The 10,332-nt window shown below is 44.4% G+C and overlaps 1 protein-coding gene across 1 annotated transcript in view; it reads right to left on the reverse strand.

Annotated features, from left to right (window-relative positions):
• NIPAL2 (NIPA like domain containing 2) overlaps positions 1-9,716 on the reverse strand; it is a 71,447-nt gene extending 61,731 nt beyond the window's left edge. Inside the window, exon 1 of the mRNA XM_059394923.1 lies at positions 9,468-9,716. Within this exon, the coding sequence (XP_059250906.1) occupies positions 9,468-9,575 (108 nt within the window). The 5' untranslated portion in view covers positions 9,576-9,716. The remainder of the gene's footprint in view (positions 1-9,467) is intronic.
• Between the last annotated feature and the right edge of the window lie 616 nt (positions 9,717-10,332).

The following is a 10,332-nucleotide window of genomic DNA, read 5'->3' on the forward strand; positions in this document are numbered from 1 at the left end:
AAAGAAAGAAAGAAAGAAAGAAAGAAAGAAAGAAAGAAAGAAAGAAAGAAAATGTTCAGATACAGATTTTTAATTCGTTATCTCGGTTGTTGTATGCTATAAGGTTATTACCTTTCCATCCTGAGAAAATCTCATGGCACTGGATCCAAATCTGGTGATTTAAAGCCACAGAATAGATCTGGGTTACATAACACAGTCTATCGTTGCTATTCTTACAAGTGGTTCCATGCCAGTTTGTAATCAACCTTAAAACCTAGGCAGAAAAAGCCCAACATATTGCCTCCCCATACAATTAAGAACTATTACATCTTGTCTTTTGCTTGGGAACACACTGACTTACATAATTGTGCATTCATTATTTTTATAAACTCCATTAAGGATAAACCTTTTGCCTTTGAGAAATTTAAGTTTCAGTAGAAAAAAATTATGGGAAAAGTAATATATTTAACAACACATTCTTTGGGGACCTTTAACACTTTGTTAAAAGGAGAGCAACAATTGTCAAGAAAGGTGAAATACTGGTTCAGGAAGTCTTGAAACTTGGTTCTATTATAAAACAAATCAAGCCCCTAGAAGGTTGTGAGGGGAATTTTGAAACAAGGGCAGACATGCCAAACACAAAGAATGCTATTTTTCTATCCAGATAGATCAAAGGTCCCATAACTTTCAAATTTTGCAAGAGCATATTCATAATAATTAAAAAACTCTGTAATCCCTTGTTTTTGAAGAAGCAGGATTGTACTCTGCCTTCTGTGGGGCTAGCCCAGGCTGAAAGAGGCTTCCTACCCGAAAGCTGGGAACCTGAGAATTCTTGTAGTTTTAAGTCCTTCCTTCACACCTGCCTGGGTTTCTGGAGTCTCTGTCCTTCTGAAGAGGGATGCCTGCCTTGAGCTCTCCATCCCCCCTGGAGATTGGAGATTGAACTCTATGGTCTATGTCAGGCATCAGCCAATGGGTGAGTTTCTGCCTCAGTAGGAGGGAGAGATAATGACAGTGCTGCTCTCTGGCAGACTTCTGCCAAGACGCCTGCGGCCCTTGCCACCCATTAGACCAGATCTTTCTGACAGCAAAGCAGGAATCAAGTTCAAGTTTTCTACACCGTTTAGGTATTGTGACTTGCACTCTCCATCGCCTCCAAAGGGCCAGTCCTCGTAGCCCAGATAATCTCCCCTATCCACAAGCTCCTCCTTCCCGGCCAGTGATGGTAACGGTGATTTGGGTGTGCAAATGTTGTTCCAAAGATTAATAAAACACTACATGTAACTCATGATTTTATTCTCAATGTTATGGCTGCAGCAGCTGCTTATAACACGAGGTCTGCTTGTACCTTGCCCACAAAGAACCACTCGTTTCTCCACTGCCGTGACTCAGCCAGCCACATCCAAAGGTGCATTTTAGTTTCCTCTTCTGCTTTGGTGTTCTTATTTACCATTACACAGCTGGGCTTTGTTAGTCTGGAAGCTTAATGGACATAGTCTATCAGATAGTATAGCTTCATGCCAGTCCTCCAAATATTGTTTATCAAGTAATTATAAAGAATTCTCTCTCTCCCTGTCCCTCTCCCGCGCGCACACACACACACACACACACACACACACACACACACAATGTATGTCACATACATATAGCTACATTTTGAGGACACAGTCCGTGTTTTCTGATTTCTGTGATATCACTGTCTAACACTATCTGTTAAGAACAGCTCTCTGCTTGTGATTTTTATTGTCTGAAATGCTGACTGCATTTTAGGCCTTCATTTGTTGATCTGCTGATCGAGTTTAACATGGGCTGTGACAACAGGGGACACAGTGCAGCTATGTCCCTAACATCCCTGGAACAATCAGAGATTTGCAAGCCCAGAGGCTGAAGAAGAAATAAAGACCCCCCCCGCAGCCCCAGAATTCACAGGATTCACCTTAAACTTGAATAAACTATTGGAAATGCTAACACGGCTTCTAGGGTCCCATATAGCATTGCACTCATACACGATACTTTTTCCATCTAAATCCACTAAACTTTTAGGAGTTTCCAAGTTACTGAAGAGGTGATTGTTGATGATAAAAAAATTTCTGAGCAAGTATAGGCAAGATAGAGATAAAGCAAGGGATACTACTTCAGCCAGATGACTTCCTTTGACTTTTCCATCAGTAGGAAAGACAGGAACTCTTTGAAGATTGCTTGTTGGTTTTTATTTTTCAGGTTACTTATTTATTTATTTCATTTATTTATTTTGGGTGATGTTTTAGGGGGTAAATCTAGAATTTAGAAATAAGTCACCACTTACTTGACATGATGCTAATAAAAATATTTCAGAAGTTGATCCCATAATCTGAGCTTTTAAGGAGATCATCCTGTTTGGTCTCACCCACAAAGGTAGGCAGGCTAAATAGTGGACAACTTCTCAGGGCTGCCCATGTGAGGCAGGAGACAAAAAGGGAAGGTCCTACATGAGCTGAGAAGGGTGTTAGTTTGAGAGTTGCCCAAGTCGACAATAATCCATAGGAGGACATTGTTGTTAGGGCCACACAGTATGCCCTTCTCTTAGTTACAGGACCCCTCTTTTGGCGAGCCCTTCCTAAAGGTGCCCGTGTTCTTTGGGGAGGCCAAACCCAGTAACTCTGGCCTTCGTGACTGGTATGGGAAAGGCCACGGACCTAACCTTGTCCAGTCAGGCTAACGCCCATTTCTTTTCATTGGTGGAGAAAGTCAAGCTTCCTCTCCTGGAAGTGAAAGGAAGAACGTGGGCTAATGGGGTGAGTCTCTAAAAGTGGAAACAACAAACTCTAAGGAACAAAAGGTGAAGAGGACAGTGAGGTACTGGGCCTGCACCATGTCGTCAGAACCTCTGGGTCAGGCTTTGGTTGAACCTGTTTTTTTCCTGGACTTTCACGTTAAGCTGGTTAATTTCCTTCGTTGTCTAAGCCAGTTAGTGTCAGGTTTCCTGTGACCTGCACACTAATGCCTCTTAATTACAAAGCATTCTTGCTTAGGGAAACGAAGTTAAGCTGGAAGACAGACAGACTCCTATAGAAACTTAGTTTGGCCAGCGGTCCACATTACTGCAAGAAGAAGCCAGTTGGAGAGGTATGAAGAAAGAGGGGTGGGGGACTTCGGAAACCAGGGCTGAGGCTGCAGGCAGGCAGACCTTGGAAGGACGTGTCAAGGCCAAGATCTCTGAAGGAGTGCGGCCAGGACAAACACAATCTTTGATGAGGTGTGGCACTCAGGACTAAGCATATGTTAGCTTGTATTTACATAAGGAGACAGTCCACACCTCTTGACAGGTGCCAAAGATGACAGGAGGCCATTGGAAGAATGACCAAGGGCAGGGCAAGTGACAAGAGAAGGCATATGTTAAGAACTGTGTGAGGGAAAGTGGAATGTTATCTGTCAGCAGCCAGGCCATCAGGGCTTTCTGGAGAACCAGGAAGGACTGGAAGATGAGCTCTGACTTTACGGAAAAATATAAGTCTATCTGGAACATAGTGGGAGATGAGTTATAAAGAGGTGTAACTGGAATAGAGTGATACTGGACCTTCAGAAAAAAACCCAAATAAACAAACAGGCAAACCCAAGCTAAAATGAAATGCCATGGAAATCTCAACATTAATAGCATCTGAGCCCTCCCAAGCTGGGAGTGCTGGTCTTGCTGGTTAAGTTACAATCAGTGTCTGTAATACGATCACACTACTGCTACCTAGGCTCTCTGTCATGGTTCCCAGTGCCACACACCCATCTCCCCAGCCCAGTAGTCTGGGAAGTGGCAGAAGACAGAGGAAGAATCCCTCCCTTAGTACTACAAAATAACCAGTGTTCCAATTAGGAAAGTACTGCAGTTAAGAAGTGCTCCGGAATGTGAATGTGTTTGCAGAGTGACGGGGAGGGAAACACCAAAGGGAGTGAGGAAGGTGCTAGATACAGAGAAATCACAGCTTTAGGTTAAAAAAAGAAAGGTTACATCAAACATCTGACATGATTCCTCTTATTTCCATTTGCAATGAGCTGAATCCAAGATTTACTAATTATCAGAAATATTATTTTATGACATTTCCTATAAACTAGGTTGACTGTAATATTACTAGTAATAATGGCTAGTATTTATTGGAGCACTTTCTTTGTGTCTGGCACTTTGCTAACTTTCAGACATATGTCACATTATTCTATTCCTACATCAACTCTGCAAGGTATGTATGTATTATTATTATTACCGTTTCAATAGAGACAGCCAAGATTTGGAGAAATTAAGAAACTTGTCAACACCTCTGGTAAAAAGGCTGAGTTTTAAAACTGCACTCTACAACAACAGAAAGGAGGGCTCTGGGGGAACACCATCCCTTCCATGGTAAAGCTCTCAAAGGCCAACTTGAACAGTTATCATCATTTTTTTTTAATATATTTTAAGATTTTATTTATTTATTTGACAGAGAGAGATCACAAGTAGACGGAGAGGCAGGCAGAGAGAGAGACAGAGAGAGGGAAGCAGGCTTCCCGCCGAGCAGAGAGCCCGATGCGGGACTCGATCCCAGGACCCTGAGATCATGACCTGAGCCGAAGGCAGCGGCTTAACCCACTGAGCCACCCAGGCGCCCCAGTCATCATCATTTTTAAAAGAAATTGTTTAAGTAATTCTCAATTGCTTGGTTAAGCAGACTTCCCACAAGGTGAATATGAAAACATGCAAGTTGAACAGTTATTGCAATGCTAATAATATTTATAAAATGAAAAAAATTATAGAAAATAGATATAAACAACTGCAAAGAGAATGATACAGATCAATAAATCACTAAAATGGATTATTATAAGGCAAACACCCTTATTACACCATCCAAATCAAGACACTAAAAGAAATGAAGCCCCACCCAAAGCCCTCCCTTCACCCCATCTCATCACACCAGCTCCGTTCCCACAAGAAACTACTGGCTCCACTTTATTGCAATCATTTTCTTGCCTTCTCTTATAGTTTCATCACCCAAGTGGGCATCCTTCAACACTATAGTTGAAGGCTTTTTTATTTTTTTTTTAATCTATAGGTTTTTTAGGTCTCTTAATTTACAACCTCTCCATTCTCTTCCTTTTCTTTCTTGTAAAAATGATTTCTAAAGAAATGGAGCCATTTCAACCTGTAAAATGGCAAAGTTTCCCATGGCTTGAATTTTGTTGATTGCATCAATACAAATATTATAACTAGTTAGTATAAATCAAGCCATAAGGAGGAGATCAGGTAGGATGAAATGCAAACATCTTGTCTGCCAAATTCACAGGAGCAGTAAGACTCTTTGCCTCTAACAAAAACTGTGGGATGATGATGATGATGATGATGATTTATTTTGTTTTTAGAAAAGCTTTGATATAGTTGTTTTGAGGTAATCTGTTTCTTCCTTCCTCTTGCTGCCCCATACATACATCTTGTAGAAAATCTGGTAACAGGAAAATGCCATGTTGGATATATAAGGAAGGCAAAAAAAAAAAAAAAAAAAAATCAATAAGCATAAATGAAACAAAAAAAGGATTTTTTCCTTGGAAAGGAAATGGAAAGGACCAGCAATCTCTACCCAGCACTTTGGTTATCTGCAAATTTTGGCACCTTTCTTTCTTCAAGATACAGAGATGCAGCTACCAGCAGAAAAGAAATAGACAGTAGCATAGCAAAGCAAAATCAATAAAAGGGCGATATAAAACTCAGTATGATTTTCTTTAGTGCAATGAAGTAAGTTACACTCATTCCTTTCTCTCACCACCACATTCTTTCAAGCCATAGTTTCTAAGCAATGGCCTAGGAAAAGGAGAGCTGTGTAGTTACTCTTGTTATTTGATCTTGGGGCAAATTATTTAGGGTTTCCTTACATGAACAGTGAGGCTAATATGTACCTTACAAGAGGTGTTGTTGGGGGCTCCACTGAGATAATAGCTACAAAGTGTTACATAGTAAATGTATAACAAATGTCAGACTCTTGACTTTGCCTCTTCCTGGCCAAGTTTGTATCAATGTTCTTCTAAATACCTTGACTTTAAACACTCAAACCATTGAAAATCAAAAGTTCAAATAAGGGAGATAAAATATTCCAAATTTTCATTTCACCCTATGCAGAATAAACCATTTTGACAATGTGCTTGTGAATTTAGATACTTAGCAATATCCTTAAATTTTAAGGACCAGGGACAAAACCCCTTCTTCACAATATTTACCACGTTCATCCTATCCTGTCCGTTCTCTCCACAATCTTGGTTTGGCACTATTTAATCAAGCAGATAGCAAAAGGGAGACCCGAGATCCTTTATTCCAACCCTGTTTTCCTGCAGAGAAAACTGAAGCCCAAGCACACACTAATTCACAGCAGAGACTAGAGAACAGCTCCTAACACTGGTTGCAAATTAAGTGCCTACAGAGGCTAGTAGGTTAGAGAGGAGAGTCAAGGGAGGGGTTTAGGTGGGGAGCACAGCTGTTCTAAACTGAACTTCAGCACAGTTACCACGTGGGCGAGAGAGCCAAGTGCTCCTAGAACTTTTAACATTTAAAGACATCACTGGCACTTGAAACTTTATATATGATCTACTTGCTTTTAAATGCTGGCAATGTATTACACATTTTTTTAAGCCTCTCTGCAGGTCAAACAGGACACATCTGTGGGCCGGATTTAGCCAATTTGAGGCCTCTGAATCAGCTTTGCTAACCCCAAGTTAAATTTCTTTTATTTAATTTGATTTGATTCTCACACTGCTTGCCAAAAACAACAACAACAACAAAACAAAACAAAAAACAAAAAACAAAAAGGGCTCCCTGTTGCCTACAAGATAAAAGTCCAAACTTCTTAACCAGTCCTTCAAGGCAATCCATGCGTACACTTAAGACACTTAAGACAAATTATATTTCCAATTTACAGTCTCCATTCTCCACTGCAACCAGAATGGCCCGATTTCCACATCAGATACAAAAATAGTCAGAAAGTCACCTCTAGGCCACATGGGTTATCCTTAGCCTCCAGACGTTCCTCCACCTGTTCACTCCCAGAGTGAAACTCTGTCCACCTGTAAGTGCACAGCTGAAATACCACCTTTCCACAAAACATCCTTGATGGCCTCTGTGCAAAGCCACCTTGCTCCAAATTTCCACAGGACTTTATATCACTCACATGATACTTAAAACATACTGCCTTATTTTGAAGGTAGCAGCATAGCTCATTTACCCAACCATCTAATAACACTCCTGGAAAAAAGAGTGAATGTATACCCGTGTTTCATACTAGGCAGGGGCCTCGATAACTATCTCAGAAATGTTACCCTTTTATACTGAAAACTTGTGGATCAAACATGAAGAAAATATGCTGGCAGAACTCCCCTGTGCCTGTGCTTCCATAGACAGACACTTGAGTAACAAAAAAGGGCCAAAGACCTCACTTCTCTGGCTTCCCAAAACATTTTTCCCACTTTCTATCTGCTTCGGGATTTCTTCCTATAGAAGACAATGTTGATTCGAAGAGACTACTGTTTGCCTTGGACAATGTTGATTCGAAGAGACTACTGTTTGCCTTGGACAATGTTGATTCGAAGAGACTACTGTTAAATATCCAGCTGTTATGTGAGAGGATTGGTCTTTCTCTAGGAGTAAGGCTAATTTATCAGTCTGATGGTTTCACGTGGAAAGATCCAGAGAGCTGGGTTCTGGGTGAATACACACTGTCATCAAGTAGTTCAGTTGTGATAAAACTGATTAAACCATGACTACCCAGCATCCCAGGCTAATTTTGAGTGTAAGAGTCCTAAGCTGATACCTCAAACTTAGTTTTTCTGGAGCTGCTCCCATTTTCAGTCATCTACATTTGGCAGGGGGAAAAAAAAAGAAACTAAATTTGCATAATAATGGGAAAAGTTGATACAACCTCATCTCAAACTAGCTGTAGTTTATATGTCGCTGAGTAATTTCAATTAGCATATTCTGGATACACCCTTTTAAACCTGTACAAATTTACACTGTCAAAGGCAAGTTAGGCCTTGCAATCGTCAAATTAGGTCCCCACATTTATGTCACGTGGTAATCTGTTTTGATGTTAAGAGAGCCAAGACAATCTTGAATTCCAGGAAATAGCAAGGAAAACTGACTACAGGAGTTTCAACTATGAGAACAATGTTTTCTCCTGTTTCAGATGATGCCATTTTAAGTCACAACTACTAAGCCTCTAATTTCTTTACCAAAAGATAAAAAGTTCATTCTTAAACCTTTCCTGGGAGTGCTTCTAGCATAAGCACATTAGAGCATGCTTATAATATATACTAGCATAAACATAATTTAACAGATAGACAAAGAGCTTTCCATAAGAAGCAATTCTTTTCTTCATAAATCCTGTCAAGAAAGAGGTTGACTAGATTACGCACAGCCACCAAGAGGCTCTGAGTCCCCTCATTTTTCCTATGTTAGTGCGTTTTGTGGCAAAACAGACTTAAAGCAATACCATCTCCTTTGCTGAAAATGCATAAGGTGGACACATGCTTATTTTGTCTTTATATAAATAATTTTGTGTTAAATTTCTGAAAACAAAATTTTAATGTTTTAGAAATTAGCATTCAAAACACTTTTCAAGTGTTCTTAGAGGAATTCTAGACCTTTGATTATTGGTTAAAGACGACTTAGCTCAACAGTAACAAATATCTTATTACTTTGTTGTGAACCAAAAAGGCCCACGGATTTATTAAAGAGCAAGAAAAAAGTAACACACTTATGCACCCAGGAGGAGGCTCGGGGTCCACTCCATGCAGATCGCTAGCCCCCACTTAAAAGAATATACAGGCGGCTAGAGGAAGGGCTGGCCAGGGGCCGTTTTTCTGATCTTAAACCAAGACAAAAATAAATGGGCAGCTCCGCTCCTCTTTGATCTCCTTCGGTGTATCTTTCCAGCATAAACTGGCAATGTTTAGGCTGACGATCCGTGAAACAGAAGGAGAGAGTCATGCAGTTGCAGCCCCAAGAATATGGGTGTTCTTTGCACGGAAATGGAAGCGCCCTGCTGAGCCAGCGGGGACACACGCGCGCGCAGAGCATCTGCGGAGCGCGGAGGTGACATCTGCGAGCCCTTAACAAGTTCCCTGCTTCCGAGAACGGGGTGTCACGTATTTTCACTGTAAAACGATCGGGATGGAGGGGGATTGAATACGGGTGGAGGGGAGTCACCCCACACTCCGAGAATCCTTCGGGGGAGAAGGCGGGTTCAGGCCGGAGAGGCGGGATCGTGCGGGACCCAGAGGCCCAGGAATGACCCCGCAGAGGTCGGTGGCGCCCCGCTCCCAGGGGCGGATGCCGGGGAGAGTTAGGCCGGCGGAGGGGGCCCCGCGCTCTCGCACATGAGGGGCGGTTCAGTGAACGTGTGGAAACAGCACGTCAGCTCTGAGAGCCGGCCGGCGGGCGGCCGAGGAGCAGGAGGCGCCGCGGCCTCGCCCGTGTCCCCAGCGGGCGACGGGGGCGGCCGGCCCCTTACCTGGTTCCTGCGGTACCACGCGCCCGACAGGGAGCCGTTGGCGGCGCCCAGCGCCCAGTACGTGAAGTTCCGGGACAGCTCGTCCACCGCAGGCGAGGCGGCGGCCATTGGGGCTCGCTCCCGGCGCGCGGGCTCAGGCTCCGGCTGCCTCCCGGCCCCTCCGCTCCGCCCGGCGCCGCGGAGGAGGCGCGCCCTGCCGAGGCCACTTCCTGCTCCGCGCCCGGGCCGGCGGGATCGCCGCGGGCACCTGGCTCCCGCCTCCGCGCGGCCGCAGGTGCGGCTCCCGCCCGCCCGCACGCCCCGCCCACCCCGGCCTCGCCGGCCACCCCGGCCTCCCCGGCCTCCCCGGCGCGACCCCGCTCCTCCCGCGCCAGCGACCCGCGGGGACCCCCGCCGTCTGCGGCCTCCCGGGGCGGCCCGGTTTGCGGCGCATCCTCGGGGCCGCGGGGCCTGGGCGCTCGGCGTCCTCGCCGGCCAGACCGGATCCCCGTGCGCGCGGGTGGCCGCACCTGCTGGGGCGAGGGGGCGGGGCCTCCAAAGGCGCTTGCAGCCCCCCCCCCACCCCGAGCGCTCGGTCGGTACGCACTGAAGGGAATGGAAGAGAACCCCCTCTGTCTAGCCCAGAGCTGCCCCCTTCACCCCGTCTGGATCGGGCAGTTCCAGCTCACGATCACTTGAATTTGCGAAGTTGTTTGCATGTTCCCGAAAATACCATAAGCAACTCCAGAACAAAGGTGGATCCACTAAATCTCTGTCAAGGACTGATAGGTCCTTAGTAAATCATTCCCGCAAGGAAGGAAGGAATCTCCTGGTGGTAGCTGGAGGACCCCAACGTCTCCTTCAGAAACGGGGTTTCCTTCAGGTG

This window comes from Mustela nigripes, chromosome 3, assembly GCF_022355385.1.
Source record: "Mustela nigripes isolate SB6536 chromosome 3, MUSNIG.SB6536, whole genome shotgun sequence".
Classification (NCBI taxonomy): Eukaryota; Metazoa; Chordata; class Mammalia; order Carnivora; family Mustelidae; genus Mustela; species Mustela nigripes.